At 41.2% G+C, this 23,118-nt stretch overlaps 1 protein-coding gene across 3 annotated transcripts; it reads right to left on the bottom strand.

Annotated features, from left to right (window-relative positions):
- Positions 1-712: 712 nt before the first annotated feature.
- Positions 713-20,214, bottom strand: INIP (INTS3 and NABP interacting protein). Of its 3 annotated transcripts, XM_070375092.1 has the most exons (6): positions 20,048-20,214; positions 18,564-18,639; positions 11,051-11,198; positions 8,934-9,036; positions 6,791-6,881; positions 713-3,669 (listed from the first exon to the last, which is right to left on the bottom strand). In XM_070375092.1, the coding sequence occupies exons 4-6, from the start codon at positions 8,969-8,971 to the stop codon at positions 3,574-3,576; spliced, it is 225 nt and encodes a 74-aa protein (XP_070231193.1). In that variant the 5' UTR covers positions 8,972-9,036; positions 11,051-11,198; positions 18,564-18,639; positions 20,048-20,214; the 3' UTR covers positions 713-3,573. The 3 variants fall into 3 exon arrangements, with proteins under 3 accessions (XP_070231193.1, XP_070231194.1, XP_014337232.1); XM_014481746.2 differs by lacking the exon at positions 11,051-11,198 and having other exon boundaries at positions 714-3,669; positions 20,048-20,213; XM_070375093.1 differs by lacking the exons at positions 11,051-11,198; positions 18,564-18,639; positions 20,048-20,214 and adding an exon at positions 13,531-13,551.
- Between the last annotated feature and the right edge of the window lie 2,904 nt (positions 20,215-23,118).

Here is a 23,118-nt window from a genome sequence, read left to right as displayed (position 1 = left end):
CGGTTCCTAAGTCGTATCTGACTCTTTGCAACCCCATGGACTGCAGCATGCCAGGCTTCCCTGTCCTTCACTATCTGAAGTTTGTTCAAACTCATGTCCAGTAATGAGCATGAGCTCAATGAGCTCAAACTCATTGAGCCGGTAATGCTATCTAATATCTCATCCTCTGATGCCGTCTTCTCCTCCTGCCCTCGATCTTTCCCAGCATCAGGATCTTTTCCAGTGAGTCAGTTCTTCACATCAGGTGGCCCAAGTACTGGAGCTTCAGCTTCCGCATCAGTCCTTCCCGTGAATATTCAGGGTTGATTTCCTTTAGGATTGACTGGTTTGATCTCCTTGCTGTCCAAGGGACTCTCAAGAGTCTTCTCCAGCACAATTCATTCTGTATTTGCTCATTTAAAAAACTGTGGGTGTCTACTGCACACCAGTCACTATGCACACAGAGGTGAGGAAGCCGCACTGAGCAGACACTAGTTGGGCTTAATGCTACTGAAAAGGGACTCATGCCCGCTGAAGGGATTCCAATTAGGGGGACCAGCTGCACTAACGAACTGACGTCCTCTGTTGATATTCCGTTTCTGAATGTAACCATATCTACCAAAACATTTGCCTCAACAGGTCTTAAATGCATAGCAAGGTTGAGTTTTTATTGCCAAAGTAAAGCAAAGAACTAAGACAACTTAATGAGACAGCTTAAAATTTTTTCAGGAAAAAAATCAGCCTTTGAAATTACTGAGTCATTTCAGTTTTTATTCCAGAGTCATACAAAGCACTATCATCTGTATTATTTAGAAGTGGCTTTCAAAACATTTTTGCCATGACTCATAGTATATAAAAAAAAAAATACCCTTTACATCACAATTCAGGTCATATTCATTCATTCCTTCATTAAGTATTGACCACCTACTATATGCCAAATACTATTCTCAGCAGGATACAGTAGTAAACAGGAAGAACAAAAGCCCTTGCCCTCAAAGGCCTTACATGCAGGTGGAGCCTATGATAAAGTAAACTCACAAACGCACAGAAAAGGAAGATTCACGAACCAAAACCTCCTAGTTCTACATGCCATGTACTCTGTTATTTTCTATTAAAAAAACAAAGCGGGCCACACCCCATTCAGCCATTTAGTTGGTCTCTCAATTCGGTAATGTACTGAGACCTGCACTCTGAAAAATACTGGTCTAGGTACTTTATGCATTAGGCCGTGTGTGCATTGTTCCCCTTTTACAGACGAGACAGAGCGACAGGCAAGTCCTAAGGTTAAGTGGGTTAGCCACACTCACCTGCAACCGAGGGAGCACCACTGGAGCTCACTGCCACCCTCCCCATTATCCTCTGTGGTCCTTGCTGTCGCAGCCCCTACTCTGATGATGAAATCCTGAGCTCTGCCTGGGGCAGACCTTCTCTCCCTGCCAGGGAAGACCACATTAGTACCTTCTAGGCCTGACTAGACCGCGTGGCTCAGGTTTGGCTGCTTCCGGGCCCCACACTGGATGCTGCTTCCTCGATGCTGCACCAGAGTGGGCTCCTCTGCACTGCGGCTTCTTTACGAGCAGGTCTTAGCTCTTCCCCTTAAAGCACAGTGCTTTACAGAGCAGGCGTTAGTAAATACGCATGGAACTGAACTGAATTTGTAAGGAGAGGGGTAGAGGAAGTGCTTATAAGACAGGACTGAAAGATTCAGATGTTTAGGTGATATATAAGGGCTGAGACCAGAAAAGATACCACTGGGAAAAAAGATCTTTTCACCCAGGTTATAAAAGTTACATGTTTGGTAGAAGCATCAATAGTATAAAAACTATTCAATCCAAAAATGTTATATCCCTAGCATCAGTAGATTTAGAATGATGCCAGTTGCTCAGGGATTGCACGGAAGAGTAACTTACATTGATTCAAGAAAAGAAGGGCCAAGGCTAGCTGTGTGAACCTGGACAGGCAGAGGCAAAGGCCCGGGTGCTCGCCAGCAGTGGGAGAAAGGGCACCTTTGCTGTAACGGTGACCATTACAGTGGGGACAGCTGCCAACTTTGCAAATGAGGAAAACCAGTCCCAATTCTCAACAGAGAGAATCTAAATGGCACAGCCATATCTAGAACTGTCCACTCCTGCTTCATACAGTTTAGGTGAGATGGGGCTGAGTGCATGGAACAAATACCTAAGGGAAGGAAGGAGAATCTGTTCAAAAAGGGACATAAACTTTTCTAATTCTTGACTCAAACTGTAACTTCCAGTTTAAAATCTCATCCTACCACCAGACAGGATGGGGACTTATGGCCAAGATGAGGTCAGTTATAAAAAATACTATATCTGTGATATAGTATAAAACGTAATTTCAATCCTATTAAAAATAAAAAAAAATACTGTTAGCTCAATGACCTCTAAGGTTCAGGGACGTACATATGTATGGATTTTTAGATATGGTGAACACTGAATTCTCTAGCCCACGGTTTTCAGACTTTATTTTGAATTAGAGACACTAATTGCGTAGGACTAAGGTAGTTGACTCATTGGAAAAGACTCTGATGCTGGGAGGGATTTGGGGGCAGGAGGAGAAGGGGACAACAGAGGATGAGATGGTTGGATGGCATCACCAACTCGATGGACATGGGTTTGGGTGAACTCCGGGAGTTGGTGATGGACAGGGAGGCCTGGCGTGCTGCAGTTCATGGGGTCGCAAAGATTCAGACATGACTGAGCAACTGAACTGGACTGAACTGAACTGAAGGTCAGTTGTGGGGACTGCATATTTAAGTAAGCATCCTGTATTCTGTTCAAAGTTGTATCATGTTGAGAAACTTGCTTAACCTAATTCTTTCCTCTTTAACTGAAAAGGGGCTCAACTTTGCTTCTAATTAGAGCAAAAATGGGCAGTAAAACTGTTCAGGCACACCATTTATGTAGTAACACTAAATAAGAGCATGTACAAAATTTAAAGCTATATTTCTTATTGTTTTTAATAGCATTTAATCACATAATTTACAGTGGCATAGGTTTATAAAAGGTATTTACGACTGGCTGGTAACTTACTCGCATCTTGGGTTTTCTTTTAAAATTGAGAATAGGGAAACTAGTTAAAGGATATTTTAGGATCTGATGACTATAAACACAAAAGGTACACTGATATCAATTCTATAAACAGCAAATGTGAATGTAGCTTAAGCTTATTGGTTCACATTTTTAAAAAGCACCCTCATTTGTTTATAAAGTACTTTAAATGGTTCTTGAAACTCTACTGTAGACATGATATATTCAGTCCAACTAGTTTGGAAGGTGGGTTTTGTGACCACACCCAATTTGGGGTCTGATTCAGAATTAAAAATCAAACTGCCTTACACACAGATTATAGTCCTGAGCAGCAGCATCAGTTCCCAGATAATACAGCTTCCAGAGCTTTCATCATCCTGGTCAGCCTTCTTTTTTTGCTTTCACTTAAACATATCTTTCTTTTAAAGAAACAAAACATATTAAAAAAAGTCCACCAAAATTCTGAAAGTCACAGTTTGTATAGCACTGAATGATAGTAGCTTTGGCATTTGATATTACAAAGTCACTTCCGTTACAAATGTTTTCTTCATTCTGGGTCAAGGCGAGGTAAAACAGGAAGAATGAGATTCCCAAATGCAGAATCTTGAGTTATGAAGTATCCCGATGAATGTGCATGTGCATGCTAAGAGAGGTTTAAAAAAAAAAAAAAGGCAATTTAGTTATTAAGAGTCACAGTTCTTCAACCAAGGCATTAAAATTACTTACCCTTTCTGAGTGCTTAAGACCAAATTTGTTTTAAAAGCCAGTTCTGCTGCTGCTAATTTTGTTTAAATACACAGAAGATCTACAATAATAAAGAATTCACATTAACAAGTTGCACCAGGTACTAATTTATCCTCCCTACTCTCTTCGTTGTGGTTCTCATCAGTCAGTAATTGAGTCAAAGACGTGAATTACTTTGTTCCTGCAAGTGGGAAGGAAAACTAGCAACAAGGTCCCAGAGTGCTCTGCCCTTGGTCAATAAAGCAGGAGAGTGAGAAAGAACGGCAGAAGTTGGAAGGAGAAGGGGGAAGGCAGCTGATGGCTGGTGATTAAGATGCCAACATTTTGTAGAGAATGCTGGAATGTAAATAACAAAACCACCAGTGATGTCCTTTGTCACTAAACAAAGGACTGTTTATAGGTGGTCTAAAGGGAGATGATCTTTAGTGTAATGTCCCTTGCAATTCTGAGATTCTAAGGCTTAAAAGCATCAGTAACACTGTCTTGTCCAAGGTCTCTGAGAATCTTAAATTATCCAAGATCAATGAAATACTAAAACTGTTCATCACAGTCAATTTTTTTAAGATGATGGGTTGTCAGATTTCCATATTAAGAGTTAAGTCTTGCTCAGTCGTGTCCAACTGTTTGCGACCCTACAGACTACAGCCCACCAGGCTCCTCTGTCCATGGGATTCTCCAGGCAAGAATGCTGGAGTGGGTTGCCATGCCCTCCTCCAGAGGATCTTCCCAACCCAGGGATTGAACCTGTGTCTCTTATGTCTCCTGCATTGGCAGGTGGGTTCTTTACCACTCAGATCAGATCAGTTGCTCAGTCGTGTCTGACTCTTCGCGACCGACCCCATGAATCGCAGCACGCCAGGCCTCCCTGTCCATCACCAACTCCCGGAATTTACCCAGACTCACGTCCATCGAGTCAGTGATGCCATCCAGCCATCTCATCCTCTGTCGTCCCCTTCTCCTCCTGCCCCCAATCCCTCCCAGCATCAGACTCTTTTCCAATGAGTCAACTCTTCGCATGAGGTGGCCAAAGTACTGGAGTTTCAGCTTTAGCATCATTCCTTCCAAAGAAATCCCAGGGCTGATGTCCTTCAGGATATACTGGTTGGATCTCCGTGCAGTCCAAGGGACTCTCAAGAGCCTTCTGCAACACCACAGTTCAAAAGCATCAATTCTTCGGTGCTCAGCCTTCTTTACAGTCCAACTCTCACATCCATACATGACCACAGGAAAAACCATAGCCTTGACTAGACGAACCTTTGTTGGCAAAGTAATGTCTCTGCTTTTGAATATGCTATCTAGGTTGGTCAAAACTTTCCTTCCAAGGATGTAAGCGTCTTTTAATTTCATGGCTGCAGTCACCATCTGCAGTGATTTTGGAGCCCAGAAAAATGAAGTCTGACACTGTTTCCCCATCTATTTCCCATGAAGTGGTGGGACCGGATGCCATGATCTTCGTTTTCTGAATGTTGAGCTTTAAGCCAACTTTTTCACTCTCCTCTTTCACTTTCATCAAGAGGCTTTTTAGTTCCTCTTCACTTTCTGCCATAAGGGTGGTGTCATCTGCATATCTGAGGTTATTGATATTTTTCCTGGCAATCTTGATTCCAGCTTGTGTTTCTTCCAGTCCAGCGTTTCTCATGAGGTACTCTGCATATAAGTTAAATAAACAGGGTGACAATATACAGCCTTGACGAACTCCTTTTCCTATTTGGAAGCAGTCTGTTGTTCCATGTCCAGTTCTAACTGTTGCTTCCTGACCTGCATACAGATTTCTCAAGAGGCAGATCAGGTGTTCTGGTATTCCCATCTCTTTCAGAATTTTCCACAGTTTCTTGTGATCCACACAGTCAAGGCTTTGGCATAGTCAATAAAGCAGAAATAGATGTTTTTCTGGAACTCTCTTGCTTTTTCCATGATCCAGCGGATATTGGAAATTTGATCTCTGGTTCCTCTGCCTTTTCTAAAACCAGCTTGAACATCAGGAAGTTCACGGTTCACATGTTGCTGAAGCCTGGCTTGGAGAATTTTGAGCATTACTTTAGTAGCATGTGAGATGAGTGCAACTGTGCGGTAGTTTGAGCATTCTTTGGCATTGCCTTTCTTTGGGATTGGAATGAAAACTGACCTTTTCCAGTCCTGTGGCCACTGCTGAGTTTTCCAAATTTGATGGCATATTGAGTGCAGCACTTTCACAGCATCATCTTTCAGGATTTGGAATAGCTCAACTGGAATTCCATCACCTCCACTAGCTTTGTTCGTAGTGATGCTTTCCAAGGCCCACTTGACTTCATATTCCAGGATGTCTGGCTCTAGGTCAGTGATCACACCATCGTGATTATCTGGGTCGTGAAGATCTTTTTTGTACAGTTCTTCTGTGTATTCTTGCCATCTCTTCTTCATATCTTCTGCTTCTGTTAGGTCCATACCATTTCTGTCCTTTATCGAGCTCATCTTTGCATGAAATGTTCCTTTGGTATCTCTGATTTTCTTGAAGAGATCCCTAGTCTTTCCCATTCTGTTGTTTTCCTCTATTTCTTTGCATTGATCGCTGAAGAAGGCTTTCTTATCTCTTCTTTACCACTAGCACCACTCAAAACAGATATGCTGACCATTAAAAAAAGAATCCAAGCAACAATAAATCAGTAAGACTATCAAAGGACATAACAGCATGACCAATTTGAAAAATATGTATGTACTATTAAACTAGCCAGCCAGTTTGGCTTCTTGCGTTCATTCAGGCCATCCAAATATCCTACACTCTTTTGTGCACAAGCAGTCTCTTCCCAGGTGCGGCAAAAAATCAATCATGACCACTTCAACAATATAAAAGATACTTTCATTACTCCTGTATTGGTCCTTCAAATCCTTTGGGCATGACTGAACATCAGCAAACCACTGCAATTATGTATGGAACATTTTTATTGATACTGCTCCAATGCAATACAAAATAAGAACTGTGCTGGTTTCCAAGCCCCGGGAAATCTCTGGTGAGACAAGAATGTCAGTCACACTTTTCTTACCTGCAAAGCTGCCTTCTGCTGGGCTGCAATATGCTGCTGCTCAGCGTGGTCCCGGAAGTCCTTGTTGAGGGCGGGTCTCGAGAGCGCAATGCTAAAATGAGAATCTTAGTTACTTGACTATTTAGAGACTCCTTTACTTCTGAATCACATTTTTCATTAGATATTCTATATAGGGATTATTTAAAAACCAAAACACCTTCCTGAATAAGTCTTTTTCCCTTCTTCCACTGTTTACAGTAATTTATATGGAAAAGCCCATACATATTATTTACTAGTGCTTCAGATTATCTCCTTTTTATCAATGATTTATGGCCTTCTGCTTTCAAACTGATTTGAGGTACTCTGGTCTATCATAAAGTTACATTTATGATGAAAACTAAAGAGCTGACTATTTCAAGCAGATGGTAGAGCATACGAAGGCAGGGTTCAAACCTGACACATTTGAAGAAATTTATGGTTCAGTAGGACTGGAGGTCTGGAGAGGGGAGAAGTGGGTTGTCAAAAAATGAGTCTAGGAAGGAAGGCAGGTACCAGGACATGTACAGCCTTGTGAAAGAAATCAAGAAATTCGATTCCTAGGCCAGGAAATTAAACATAAGAGAATGATAAATGCTTGGAGACGGAAGTGAGAGGGAATAATAAACAATTAAAGTTCATGTTTCTGACTTTGATTACTAGTAGATCTGTACCACTCATGGCAACAAGTAAGCCAAGAATACTAAGTAGGTAGAGAGGGGAGATGAGTTCAGTATGAAACACACCAAGTGTGAGATGCCTGTAGGACATCAAAGTGCAGATGTCCAGGAGGCAGTCTGGTGCTTGAGAGAGGAATGGGCTAGAGATGTAAGCGTGTAAAAGTTATCAGCACATAAATAACAGGCTGTGAAAGTGGACGCAACTGCCAGTGAAAAGACGCAGACTGGGCGACTGGCTCTAGAACAGAACTCAGAGGAACACCAACATTCGAGAGACAGGCGGTGGAGAAATGGCTAAAGTAGACACCAGGACAGTGTAACAGTGAATGAATGGAGGCCAAGAAGAGTCCTTTAAGGAGGAGGAAGCTGTATACAATGGAATAAAAAAATAAAAAGCTTGTCATTTGTGACGGCAAACACCATATGAGCTCACTTATATGTGGCATCTAAAAAACAAAACGAAAACAGACTTCTATACACCTGAATCTAACACAATATTGTATATCAAGTATATGCCAATAAAAATTAAAAAATTAACCAGACTCACAGATAAACAACTGGTTAACAGAGGGAAGGGGTGTGAGGTGGGAGAAACAGGTAAAGGGGATTAAGAGGCACCAGCCCGTTGGAAAATAAAGAGGTCACAGGAATGTAATATGCAGCATAAGAAATGTGATCAACAATGTAACACCTTTGTGTAGGGACAGATGGTTACTTACTGTAGTGATCAGATCACAATGTACGCAGATGTCAAATCGTTATGCAGTAAACCTGCAGCTAACACAATACTGTACAGTAACTACATTTCCATTTTTTGAAAAGGAAGAAATCAGTGGTTTCAAATAATGATAAGCAGTCTAACAAGAAAAGGACTTTGGTTCATCAGATTTAGCCACAAGGAAGCTGCAAATGACCTGGGCTCCAACCCATTCTTTGGGGCTAGGGTGGGGAGGCCTGGAAGTCAGACTGTAGTAAGCTAAGGAGTCAGTAAGTGAGAGAGCAGAGATGAGCAGGTACGGACAACTCCTTTAAGAGATCTGCCTGAAAGAGAGAAGGGGAAGTTAAGGTGGTGGCTGAAAAGAATAATGGGTGTCAGGGAAGAGATTTAAGATGGCAGAAATGAAATAAAGATCATTAAGCTACCTCAATTTTACCTACTTGGCATAATGCTTAAAAAGTGGGACATTAACAATAATTTCATGAATAACAACAACCAAAAAACACAAAACTCTTTTCTTTTTTTTGCAAGTAGCCTGTAGAGAAAATTAAATATTCTGATTAGAATGAAAATATTTAAAATCTAATCAATTTTTAAAAATCTAATTTCTTCAAATCCAACTAGGAAATAAAACGTCACATGTTAAAGAAACAAATCACTGCCAACCAATTTTAATTCTGTCCAAGACACTTTTTATATCACTAAATATAAAAACCAGATTATTCTATACCTAGCTCCAGGATGATTTGTTGAAGATTGGTTCTGCATTAGTAACTTTCTTTTTTCTTTGTCCAGTTCTGCCAAGATTGCAACTCTATTTTTGTTTTGAAAACCTAAAATAAGAGAGGGGGGGCGGAATGAGAAAGAAAGAAAACAGATTAGAGCTATTTTATAAGCCTAGGCTACCTAGACATCCAGAAAGCAAAACTTTATTCTCTAACATGATAATAAACTACTAGTAAGCAGTTTCCTTCTCTACTGCCTGTCTTCAACCAACTGTAACGGCATTATATGCAGATAAAAGCAAAGTATAATACTGACTGAGGACTTTTAAGAGTGAGTTCTACAGAATTTTAATCGCCAAAGATGGGTAACAGCATTTGTTTCTTAAAATCTCTGCGGCCCCAAATCCTGCAGGGACCAATCTCTCCCTTGCTCAGTCAATCTCTGAAGTGGAGATTTTCTTAGTTCTCAGTTTTAGGAGTCTTTATGAATGCCTCTTTCTTGGAAGTGGAAAGCATGAAAAGTACTAGATATACTCAGGTCAAAACAGTATTTCTTTTTCTCAACACTTTCATTCAGAAATGACACACACAGTCTTTCAAGGAACAAGTCAAAGAATTGCAACTGACTAGCAAACAGTTCTGCGAGAGAGATGGAACGTAACTGAAAGGGAAAGGCTATGGTCAGGTCTATAGGGCTCTTATTTTCTGATCTTGTCTGATGTCCCAAAATTGTACTTCCTTCTTGACCTTTCAAAAATAATTTATGTGTCAGTTTTTGCACAAAACATTTACTATATTATAGACATATATAGTCAATAGAACTTAAGTAACAATAATAGCTTATTTCAAACTTGAAACTTAAGGCAAAATACTAGGTAGTCTATTTGTTACATGAAGTGCATTATGCTTAGTCACTCAGTTATGTCTGGCTCTTTGCGACCCCATGAACTGCAGCCCTCCAGGCTCTTCTGTCCATGGGATTTTTCAGGCAGGATTACTGGAGCAGGTTGCCATTTCCTCCTCCAGGGAATCTTCCCGATCCAGGGATTGAACCTGAGTCTCCTACACTGGCAGGCAGATTCTTTACCACTGAGCCACCTGGGAAGGTGAGTTATGTGAAGCAGTTAAGTATAATTTTCTAGAGCAAGATTCTCCCACTGTCAAGGTTTGCACAAACTTAACTCAAGGGCATAGATACATAAAACTGAACTTCTATTACAGTCAACTACATGCACTGTTTTAAGACAAACCATCCTTGCCATAATTCAGTATTTTACTTTTATGATGTTTTACATGTATCTTAAAGGTAAAGGTAACTTTTACATTCTTAGAAGCATAAGGGTAGTAAAACATATTATCTCATGTACAGTAGGAAATACTATTTCTTCATAACTAAACTTTTTCCTAATAAAATTATTTTATAATGCAGCACACTCTAAAAGTTCCACTTTTAGAACTATAACTCTGTCTCCATTCACAATCATATGTACCCTCATTTCCACATTCACTTATAGAAACATTTTAATACCACACATTTCTGTGTCACTAAAAATATTCTGGAATAACCAGCATTACATCAAATTGCACTTAAAACCTAACAGCTAATAATTCACATTGTGTGAATAGTTCTATGACACTTAAACAAGGACTAACAGGAAATCTTTTTATTGAAAAAATCTAAAACTAAAGAATGAAAATTACTGTTTGATAAGTGCGGGTATGGATAATATACTTTCCAATTACAGTTATTATACTGCTTTCATAACTGATTATTTTTAAAGATATTTAAAAAACTCAAATCTTTCAAATAGTTATCTTACAAGCTATATACTCTTCACAACTCTACAGTGAATCGAACTATATCATCCTGAGGGAGCTGTTTAGGGGGAGGTTCCCTGGTGGCCTACTGGTCAGCACGGCACGCTCTCAGTACCATGGCCTAGGTTCAATCCCTGACTGGGTAACCGAGACCCTACAAGCTTAGTGAGTCCCGTCCTCAAAAAAACAAAACAGCCGTTTAGTATTGGAGGAGTCCACTCCTCCAATTAGTTTATTGGTTTACTAATAAACTATTAGTTCAACATGTTTTAAGTTATTTATTGTGTATAAATGACATACATACAGGCGCTAAGGCAGATGCTAAGAATGCAACGATGTGTCACAACTTGACTTCATTCTAGCTCTCATGGTTCTTTAAACATTCCAGTGAAGATAGAGATTATCAAATAGTTACACAGATGAATGTATAATTAAAGTCTAAGATGAGCAGTCTGAAATAAAGAAATAAAATTCTATCAGCATTTATAACAATCACTGTGGGACTCAATGTTGAATCAGCCTGACTCAGACTGGAAGGAGGGGGAGCAGTGTCAAAGCAGTCTCCTCCAGGAAGGAATGCTTGAGCTGAAATGTTAGACGAATTAGTTTAACTAGGGGTGGAGGGACAAAATAACCCTTCCCCTGGTAGAAAGATCATGGAAGCTACAAGGTTGAGAATAGACTAGATAAGAGAAAAAAAGCCAGTAGAACAAGCTAGAGATGAGAGGTTGTTTATGGCCAGAGAAATGAACAGACATAACAAACCCAAGAGCTTTTTGGGCAGTTAAATCAACGGGACAATCAGAGAATCAATAGGAAATAAGGAATAATCATGTCCAACTCTTTGCAACCCCATACTGTAGCCCGCCAGGCTCCTCTGTCCATGGAATTTTCCAGGCAAGAATACTGGAGCAGGTTGCCACGTTTTTGGAGGGTAGGAAGGCAGAATATTATTCTGCCTCCTTAATGATACATAAAATGTATTCAGTGTTTCAAGCTTATACTAATTCAGGAGAGATTGCCTGCATCTAAGTCTGAGTTAAGTAGTAGCAGTATCTGGTCTTCTAGATTGCTAGTTAATGGCAAACACTTCCTATAACTTGCAAGATTAAAAAATTCAACTCTTAAAAAAAAATTATTCAACTCTTAGCCACCTTTCAGAATTTACTGAAAACACAGATCAGGGAAAAGAATAAGCCCTGATGTCTGATCAGGTGATCTCCCTGTGTTCAAGTTCTTTCTCTCTTAGACCCCAAGGACTTATCCCTTTAAGCTGCTGCCTCTTTTTCTATCCATTGAGGTTCCTTGTCTTCATCAGTGGCTAAATAAGATGATGAAATCTCTTCTGCTTGAATCACCCTTTCCTCCTCACTCATTTTTCATTTCCTCTTACAGATAAACTCATTTCTCTGAGTTTATTTATAGTAAATAGTTTTAGTATTTTTAGATTTTATAGTTAAGATTTTATATTTTAGAGTTTATAGTAAGGATTTTCTGCTTAATAACAGCTGCATAAGAGATACAAAAATAAAGATGAGGTCTTCTGCCCCTAGTTTAGAGCTCCCAATTTTTTCTTGGATGCTCTAATTAGAATGTTCTAACCCACAGCAAAAGTGCAGTGTGGGAAACAATCAACAGGGAACCTGGGCACAGACTCAATTTGGGTTCTCATCTCAGTACTACCAGTTACTATTTAATATTGGGAAAATTACCTCACTATGCAGGACCAATGGGCATAACAATGACAACTTTGAAGGATGGTTATATGAAATACAGTAAATATAAATAAAGTACCTAGCATACTGCCTGCCACGTGATTCATTCAGTTCAGTTCAGTCACTCAGTCGTGTCCGACTCTTTGTGACCCCATGAATCGCAGCACGCCAGGCCTCCCTGGCCATCGCCAACTCCCAGAGTCCACCCAAGCCCATGTCCATTGAGTCGGTGATGCCATCCCACCATCTCATCCTCTGTCGTCCCCTTCTCCTCCTGCCCTCAATCTTTCCCAGCATCAGGGTCTTTCCAAGGAGTCAGTTCTTTGCATCAGGTGGGCAAAGTATTGGAGTTTCAGCTTCAACATCAGTCCTTCCAATGCTTACTAGATACTAGCTATTACTTTTATTATCACTTAGTGTTCTCTGTCATTTAGTTTGTTAACCTCACTAGATTCTTTAAAAAAATATATATATATATTTATTTGGTTGCGCTGAGTCTTAGTCGAGGCATGTGGGATCTAGTTCCCTGACCAGGGATCGAACCTGGGCCCCCTGCATTGGGAGCCCAGAGTTTTAGCCACTGGACTACCAGGGAAAAGTCCCTCACTAGATTCTTGTCAGCCCCATTCTGACAATTCTCTTTCAGTAAACAGGTTTCCATTACAAAGGGTACAACTGATTAGCACAGCTTTCAAGGTTACACTCACATGACTGGCCTCCCAGGTCAGTCTGAATGGACCTGGGGATCACAAGCTCTCTTTTACTATACAAACAATCTCATTCTAGTTTATGTAACATTCTGCCTCAATTCAGTTTCATTCCTATTTGAACCTGGGCCTATAGATCAATTCCAGCACCAGAAAACTACTGTAGTGCCTTTGCCTTGGCAATGAAAAATGAGACAAAAAAAAATCTCGCTTTATTTATTTAGAAATCTAGCTTTAAAAAATCAACTCCAAATTGTGTCTTTGCATCCACACTCTCATCTTTAAAAAAGGTACAAATATAAGAATTTTAAGGTGATTTTTATGCATCACTAGGATAAATTCTTAATTGAGAGGTAGCATACCTTAGCACAAGCCTGAAGGGTAAATTTGCTTTCCTTCTGGAACATAGATGGTTTAGATACTTGGGTCTGAGGTCACCAAGACACCTCCCAGGAGCTACGCTACTCCAATCCTACACAGCATCCTGAAATCACAGCCACGAACATCCGAAGTGGGCCCAAATCAATAGTTCCCATCACTGGATTACAGGAATTACAGTTATTACTCCAAGCATTATGAGATAACGATAAAAGAACTAAAAGAACTAGGATGTTACTTAGTTTTTCACCAGGTTTCTCTGTGTAGCTAAAATCAGGTTAGACGAATCTCCCAACTGCCAACACATGATCAAGGACTCTGATATTTGCCAGTCATGAGAGCCTCTTTCCATAGGAATGGTACTTGGCCAAATTCCAGTTTGACAATCTGCCTCTACATATTAAATTCTCAAAATGTTACTTATCAATCAAATAATTGTTATGAACCCATCAAATGTTCTACACTATGATGAACGCTAAGGAGAATTGAGAGACTTCAGTAACTGTCTGAAGAGCCTGTGAAATTTAGCAGTTCAGATTGCTACTGTAGTATGATAAGACTGCTAGATCTAAATAAAAGATGGCCTGTCCCCTACAGTAGAGACATTAATACATTACACCACACAGATGAAGATTTTTGTAAACGTCATTGTTCTTTCAGTTATTATTGTCAGATAATTATGGAACTTTGTCTTCAATCTTCATAGTAAGTAGTTCCAATACACATAAACAGTACAGAAGTAATTTAACATAAAGAGTAAAATGCAGTAGCTCCAAATAGTTTCTTTTCCCTGAGAGTCTCAGAGTCTACACAACATGATATGGACTCCCTCTGCTGGTGTCTAATAGCAGCAGCTCATGACACCAAAAAATCACTGACAAAAGAGCAACAGAAGTCAAAGGACTAACCTAAATTTGCTTCTATTTAGGGGATGTTTCATAGTGGATTTGACTACGGATCAATCAAAGGCAACAGTAAAAATGACTGTGTTTTATTCCAACTGCTTAAAAAAATTATAAATCTTGAATATCTGTGCTATTACAACAGAAGGATAAAAACATTTATTTTGTTTTCATTTGGACTTCATGATGTGACTTTTGGAAGCATATTTTCTCTCCAAAATGGATTTCTCTTAGTTTCATTTTGGTTCAAATTAAAATTTTAATCTGAATCCCTATAACCTGTTGAAAAGAGGTCAAAGACCACAGGGGAAGGCTGACCTGTAATTAGTCCATAGAACACACAAATCACTCTTGGGTATTTGAGAGAACAGAACTGCATTAGCTGGTTACACCCAGTAAAGCGGTCACCACAGCTAGGTTTTTACAATACCGCACTTCTATAAAGGGCTTCCCAGGTGGCTTGGTGGTAAAGAACCTACCTGCCAAGGCAGAAGACTCAGGTTCAATCCTGGGAAACATTCCCTGGAGAAGGAAATGGGAACTCACTCCAGTATTCTTGCCTGGAAATCCCATGGACAGAGGAGCCTGGCAGGCTGCAGTCCATGGGGTCACAAAGTGTTGGACGCAACTTAGCAACTTAAACTTTCACACCCAGGATGGATTTTCTAATTCCAAGTACCCTTTGAGGAACTGCCCCATTTTGACTGCTTTGTGTAAAAATAAAGACTGTTGTTTAAGACAAAAAAAAAAAAAGTGAGCAAGATTTGAGCTGCTGCAGCCCAACGTAAAGGAGACAAGAATTTGTTTGGAGTATGAGTTGAGCCAAGCCATCTGCTAGAACAAAAATCACATTTCAGAGGAATATAACAGAATCCAGGGTCTCTATAACCTATTAGTCATAGTACCCAGATTTCATAACAAGTCACTAAGTGTAGTAAGAAACTTGGGCTTCCCTGGTGGCTCAGCTGGTAAAGAATCCACCTGCAATGTGGGAGACCTGGGTTCCATCCCTGGGTTGGGAAGATCCCCTGGAGATGGGAAAGACTACCCATTCCAGTATTCTGGCCTAGAGAATTCCATGGACTGTACAGTCTATGGGGTCACAAAGTCGGACATGACTGAGTGACTTTCACTTTTACAGTAAGAAAAAGAAAAATGTGACCCATGCTCCAAAAAAAAAAAAAAAAAAAATGCGGTCAACAGAAACCAACTCCAAAATGATCTAGGTGATGTAATTAGCAGTGACACAGAACCTGTATCTAGACTCTTAAAAAAAAACTGATAATAAAAACAATTTTTTAAAAAAATAAGCAAAAGGAAGTCTGAATAAACACTTCACAAAGATTTGCAATGGCTAATAAGCATATTAAAAAGTGCTCAACATTTGTCATCAGGGAAATGCAAGCTAATACTACAATGAGATGTCACTTTACACCCTCTAAAATGGCTAAAATTGAAAAGACCAATAGTGCTCTATAGGGAGCAACCAGAAATATCACACTTTACCAGAAGGAATGTAAAGTACACTCCACTGCTCCACTCCTAGCTATTTATCCAAATATCTGCAAAAGGACTTAAATATTCAAAGCAGTTTTATTCACAATGACGCAAACTGACAGAATCCCAAAGTCTCCAAAAAGGAAAACGAATAAGGAAACTGTGGTAAATTCATGCAATGGGATACTGCTGCTGCTGCTGCTAAGTTGCTTCAGTCGTGTCTGACTCTGTGCGACCCCAGAGACGGCTCCCCTGTCCCTGGGATTCTCCAGGCAAGAACACTGGAGTGGGTTGCCATTTCCTTCTCCAATGCATGAAAGTGAAAAGTGAAAGTGAAGTCGCTCAGTCGTGTCTGACTCTTAGCGACCCCATGGACTGCAGCCTACCAGGCTCCTCCGTCCATGGGATTTTCCAGGCAAGAGTACTGGAATGGGGTGCCAATGCCTTCTCCCCAATGGAATACTAGTCTGCAGTAAAAAAGAATAAACAGTTGATACAAGGCACAACATGGATGATTCTCACAGACAGTACAGTGAGTGTGAGCTGGACACAAACATGTTTACATGACGTTTAAAATGAAACACGACTAAGCTTAGTTTAAAAATAAGATCTGTCAAATAGACGCTTAATTTTGATACGGAGAGGAAAACAGAAGTTTCAATTTTTCAAGTAGGTTTGTAAGTTTGTAAGTTTCACAAGGTGGAACTGAATACTTTCTGGAGATTAAACTTTGTTTTTGAAAACTTATTTTTAAACAAAACAAAAACTCCTTACTCGGGATGTTTCTAACTTGATTTGCTTAAGGGAGCTCTTAACACACATGAAATGTGTATGGAAAGTTTTTCAAGCAAATGAAAATAAAGGCATGGATATGGCCCAATGACAACATTAACTTCTTTAAAAGTGGTTCTTATCTCAAGTAAAAAAGTAAGAGAACTAATGTCAGAGGAGGACCTAAGTTTACAATGTGAGCAATATTAACACAGATTAAAATATAGGATTTAGATGTTCCAGGTGTTCAAGCTGGATTTAGGAAAGGCGGAGAAACCAGAGATCAAATTGCCAACATCTGCTGTATCATCAAAAATCAAGAGAGTTCCATAAAAATATCTACTGTTTCACTGACTATGCCAAAGCCTTCGACTGTGTGGACCACAACAAACTCTGGAAAATTCTTACGGAGATGGGAATACCAGACCACCTAACCAGAGAAATCTATACACAGGTCAAGAAGCAACAGTTAGAATTGGACATGGAACAACAGACTGGTTCCAAATCGGGAAAGGAGTACATCAAGGCTGTATATTGTTACCCTGCTTATTTAACTTATATGCAGAGTACATCATGAGAAATGCTGGAGTGCATGAAGCACAAGCTGGAATCAAGATTACCGGGAGAAATATCAATAACCTCAGATATGCAGATGACACCACGCTTATGGCAGAAAAAGAAGAAAAAAAGAGCCTCTTGATGAAAGTGAAACAGGAGAGTGAAAATTTGGTTTAAAACTCAACATTCAGAAAACTAAGATCGTGGCATCTGGTCCCATCACTTCATGGGATATGGGGAAACAGTGGAAACCGTGACAGATTTCATTTTTGGGGGCTCCAAAATCATTACAGATAGTGACTGCAGCCATGAACTGAAAAGACGTTTGTTCCTTGGAAGCAAAGTTATGACCAACCTAGACAAGATATTAAAAAGCAGAGACATTACTTTGCCAACAAAGGTCCATCTAGTCAAAGCTATGGTTTTCCCAGTAGTCATGTATGGATGTGAAAGTTGGACTATAAAGAAAGCTGAGCACCAAAGAATTGATGCTTTTAAACTGTGGTGTTGCAGAAGACTCTTGAGAGTCCCTTGGACAGCAAGGAGATCCATCCAGTCCATCCTAAAGGAAATCAGTCCTGAATAGTCATTGGAAGGACTGATGCTGAAGCTCCAATACTTTGGCCACCTGATGTGAAGAACCGACTCATTTGAAAAGACCCTGATGCTGGGAAAGAGTGAAGGCGGGAGGAGAAGGGGGACAACAGAGGATGAGATGGTTGGATGGCATCACCGACTCAATGGACCTGAGTTTGAGTAAACTCCGGGAGTTGGTGATGGACAGGGAGGCCTTGCGTGTTGCAGTCTATGGGGTCACAAGGAGTCGGACGTGACTGAGTGACTGAACTGAATATATAGGATTAATAGATATTAAGGATGTTACATATAGGTGAAGAGCTGACTCATTTGAAAAGACCCTGATGCTGGGAAAGATTGAGGGCAGGAGGAGAAGGGGACGACAGAGGATGAGATGGTTGGATGGCATCACCAACTCAATGGACATGGGTTTGGATGGACTCTGGGAGTTGGTGATGGACAGGGAGGCCTGGCAGGCTTTGGTTCATGGGGTCGAAAAGAGTCGGACATGACTGAGTGACTGAACTGACTGACATATAGACAAAATGATGGAATTGCTTCAAATATGCGATTTTACTTTGCTAGTCTTTTTTTTTGCTACTCATTTTTAATTCTGCCTACAATAACTGCCCTATGCTAAATTTTCTATCAAAATACTTTACTACAGAAGGGAAAAGTTCCTAGGAATAAAAGAAATTCCAGGATGCACTTACCTTGTCCTGAAGGGTTTGCTGCCATCTTCCTATTTTCTGTTTCAACTATGTTCAGGGGTCAGCACTTTACAAACACCTGTAAAAAATAATGTGTACACACTTATCTTCATCTCTTCAGAAACATATGTCTGAAAGGCACACAACTTAAAGCAAGAACCTCAAGTTATTTAGAGGGCTCAGTTGCTCCAGTCATGTTTGACTCTGTGACCTTAAAGCCTGCAAGGTCCTCTGTCCATGGGATTTTCCAGACAAGAATACTGGAGTGGGTTGCCATTTCCTACTCCAGGAGATCTTCCTGACCCAGGGATGGAACCAGCGTCTTATATGTCTTCCACATTGTCAGATGGGTTCTTTACCTCTAGCACCACCTGGGAAGCCCACTTAGAGAGTGAAAGTCAAATGTTTATTCTTGCAGATGTTGATACCAACAGTTAGCATTACTCTCTTTAATTACATCATTAGGTTATGTTTACCAAATACTACCAAATGTATCAACTAATTGATGGTATCAATGCGATTACAGGGCTAGGAAGCAAAAACCTCTCAACTATAGTGCCTCTGGATTCATTTAAGATACCTAGCTAACAACTCGGGGAAGGCAATGGCACCCCACTCCAGTGTTCTTGCCTGGAGAATCCCAGGGACAGGGGAGCCTGGTGGGCTGCCGTCTCTGGGGTCGCACAGAGTCGGACACGACTGAAGCGACTTGGCAGCGGCAGCAGCAGCAGCTAACAACTACTGTGTATACTACTTAAGGCTAAAAAGGGAAAAAAGCCGAATATTTCTCCAGTATATACTCTGCACTCTACACTATATGACTGAAATTAGTTATCTTATTTATCACCACTTTATAAATGGGGAGATTGTGCCCACGGTCACGAAGCTAGTGCGAATAGTTAGTTTTAAACTTCGTGCTTTTGAACTAGGCCTTGGGTAGATCCCAAATGAGCACACCCTATTCTTGCTCTCATGAAATGTATAATCCAGTGGGAAAACACTGTCTCATTCAAGCAACCATACTAAAAGTTTAACACGCGCTTTTTACAAGGCGTAAACAACGCTCTGTGAGCAGAGACGAACTGATTCTACTGGCGACGAGGTATGCCTTTTAATATGCGCACGAAAGGACAAGAGCTAGTAAACACATGTCGGTTTTGAACAAAATAATGTTAGGTGTCTCCTGCGGCTTAAGTACAGAGGAGGCGAAACCGGGTTAGGAAGGGAGGAACAAGAGGGCCATCTTGTGATGGGGGACGTCAAGCAGGGACGTGACAAGGTTGTACCAGCGTCTCAGAAGGGTCCCTGGGGCGTGCGTGGAGGGCTGGCACTGCGGCTGCGGCCGAGACCCAGGACAACACGGGGAGTGAATGCTGGGAGGCAAAGCTGACAGGGAAGCCACTACCCTATAGCAAGGGATGGCGGCAGCAGGTCAGCGACGGGGCCACACACCTCCATAACCGGTGCCGCCAGGCGATCCTACTTACCGCGAGGCGGAAGAGCCAGGACCGCCTAGCCGTCAGGTCGCGTTCTCCAAGGGGGCGCGACCACTTAAAGACTCGCAACTCGAGCTCAACTTGCAACTCTACAACCCTCCCGCGCCCGCTGCTCTTCCGCCTCCCGGAGACTTACCCACGAGGGAGCGGAAGTCCCGCCTCCCGCCTGGACCCAACTGCCGCTCCTCACGGTGATTCGTACTTTAACTGCCAACCTCCTGCATACGCCACTTCCTTTCCAAAGAGTGGCAGCCAGAGAGGCTCAGGGAGCTTGCAGGCCGGGGGCGGGCCCGAAAAGGGCGGGGCGCGCAGTGACGTAGGGGCGGGGCAGAGACAGAATGGGTCCCTAGCACCGCAAGTAGCTATTCCGTCCAGACCGCTGGGGGGAGAAAAGCCACCAGCCCAGCAAGTGTGAATCCCCTTAGGTTGGGACTGAGGCGGAGCTGCGGTTGGCACTCGGAGAGCGAGCTTTAACAACCATCTTGGGGTTGCGCATCTTAGTGTACACAAATCCCGGGGATACTTTTCTACTTTAATTAAACATAAGCACTAAAGTTGTAGAAATTTTTTACTGCTGTGCAGTTGCAATAATGTGTATTTAAGGAGTGGATATGCCACATCTCAGATCAAGAAGTCACTCCTTGTAGGATAGCCTGATGCCAGCACAGTAGAGCTGCATGCCTATCAATACATTGTCTGGTCAGATCTGAAACCACAGTTTGAAAAAGGAAAATGTTAAAGTTTTCAAAATGTAAACTCTTAAAAAAGAAAAGAAAAAAAAGATCTGTGTTTTACTGGATATATTGGTCAATGTGCCTGCTCAGTCATGTCAGACTCTTTTCGACATGACATGGACTATATATAGCCCACCAGACTCCTCTGTCCATGGAATTTTCCAAGCAAGAATACTGGAGTGGGTTGCCATTTCCTCCTCCAGGGGATCTTCTCGACCCAGTGATCAAACCTGCATCTCCTGAGTCTCCTGCGTTGGCAAGCAGATTCTTTACCACTGTGTCACCCATCTATCTAGTCAATAGTTCAGGTAAGTTTGTTGTTGTTGTACAGTCTCACAGCTGTGTCCAATTGTTTGCAACCCATGGACTGCAGCATGCCAGGCTTTCCTGTCCTTCACTATATCCTGGAGTTTGCTCAAACTCATGTCTGTTGAATTGATGATGCCATCCAACAGTCTCGTCCTCTGTCACCCCCTTGTCCTTCTGCCCTCAGTCGTTCCCAGCATCAAGTTCTTTCAATGAATTGGCTCTTTGCATCAGGTGGACAAAGTATTAGAGCTTCAGTTTCAGCATCAGTCCTTCCAATGAGTATTCAGGGTTGGTTCCTTTAGGATTGACTGGTTTGATAAGTATGTAAATCCTACATATCTACTAGTGGAAAGTCCAAGACAAAAGGAATGCATGTGATATACCTGGGGCTCTGTTAACTGGTAAGGAAACTCCCAGGTAACAGTCTGTGAGGTGCCTCCTTCTGAAGCCAGTATGATAACTTGTTTAGTCACTAAGTTGTGTCCAACTCTTTTGTGACCTCACAGACTATAGCCCACCATTCTCCTCTGTCCATGGAGTTTCCCAGGCAAGAATATTGGAGTGGGTTGCCATTTCCTTCTCCAGCTTCCTGACCCAGGGATCAAACCCGTGTCTCCTGCATTGGCAGAATTCTTAACAGCTGGACTACCAGGGAAGTCCAGACTGATTGACTTAAAATAGAAACTTTTATTTTGCCACTGTTCTGTCCCTTTAATTAAATAGACTGAACCCTACTGTTTTCAGTGGGCTATATAGAGGATTCATGACACTTCTTTAAGCCCTTCTGGGGCCTGGCAGCCTGAATGCAGTGTAGTGCTTCATGTCATCTCCTCTAATGTGGTCATGTAAGGGACCAGGTTTCCAGGACATGCCAGTGTCCTCAAAATCCCCAGAAGAGTGCTAAGCAGGTACACCTGCTGATGGATCTTTAAACATAATGAAGCATAAATGTGCCCTTCCGTTCATTTACAATAGAAGTTTAATAAAAATACAGGCTGAATGATGTGTCCTTTTCTATAGGATGCTTTTGAGTGTGTAGGCCAGAATCTCACTTTTGCTTGAAAAGCTGATCTAATCCTTTCGTCAAATGATTTTAGCAGGCTGATTCTTAACCACTGGCACCACCTGGGCAGCCCCCCAGGACCTTGTGGTCAGCATGCAATCCTGAATTCTGGAACCTATGCATATAAATGTTATCTTATATGGGAGAAGGGTCTCTGCAGATGTGATTTCATTAAGGGTACTGAGGTGGGGAGAGTATCCTGGATTACCCAGGTGAACCCTGAACACAATCACAAACATCCTTATAAGAGAGAGAGGGAGAGTTGACACAGGCAGAAGAGAAGATGTGTGATCACGGAGGCAGAGCCTGCAGTGATGAAGCAACAAACCAGTGAATTCCTGACAGCTCCCAGGAGCCGAAAGAAGCAAGAATATTCTCCCCTCCATTAGTTTCAGCACGAACTGATTTTGGACTTCTCATCTCCAACACCGGGAGAGGATAAATTTCTATTGTGTACAGACACCGAGTCTGTGGTCATCTGTTACAGCCTTCACAGGAAAGTAATACATTTCTTTTCACTCAGAGCACATTCGAGAGTACCTGAGAAACAAATGCTGGAAAGACTTTTTTGTCTGGGTTGCATTTTCATGAAATGATTCAGACTTATAAAAATATATAATAATGTAATAGACACCATGGAACTTACTTTACTGGCTGAAAAACAAAACATTTCAAGTATATTTGAATTCTTCCAGACACCCTTCCTCCACTGTGTTCCTCTCAATCCATATCTGAGGTAAGTCACTCTCCTGAATTTGGTTGTCATTGCTCCAATACATATTTTTAAAATTTTGCTACATTGAATTCCTAAAAAACATATTCAATTGTTTAAAACTTATAAAAATGTGAACATTCTATCTTGCTCTCTATATGATATATATATATATGTATATATATTGTTTTGCAGTTTTTCTTCTTTTTTGGTAATTGTGCTATTTCGTAATTGTGGTAATTGC

This window comes from Bos mutus, chromosome 8 (genome assembly GCF_027580195.1).
Source record: "Bos mutus isolate GX-2022 chromosome 8, NWIPB_WYAK_1.1, whole genome shotgun sequence".
Lineage (NCBI taxonomy): Eukaryota > Metazoa > Chordata > Mammalia > Artiodactyla > Bovidae > Bos > Bos mutus.
The sequence above is the reverse complement of the archived record's forward strand: the minus strand, read 5'-3'. Positions and strand labels throughout refer to the sequence as shown.

What these genes read in the sequence shown, in the direction of transcription:
- INIP (XM_014481746.2), bottom strand. Translation starts at nt 18,588, where the DNA reads ATGGCAGCAAACCCTTCAGGACAAG. An exon ending in ACAAATCATCCTGGAGCTAG is followed by an intron (nt 6,882 to 8,933) that starts GTATAGAATAAT and finishes TTCTCATTTTAG; the next exon opens with CATTGCGCTCTCGAGACCCG. An exon ending in AGCAGAAGGCAGCTTTGCAG is followed by an intron (nt 3,670 to 6,790) that starts GTAAGAAAAGTG and finishes AACCTCTCTTAG; the next exon opens with CATGCACATGCACATTCATC.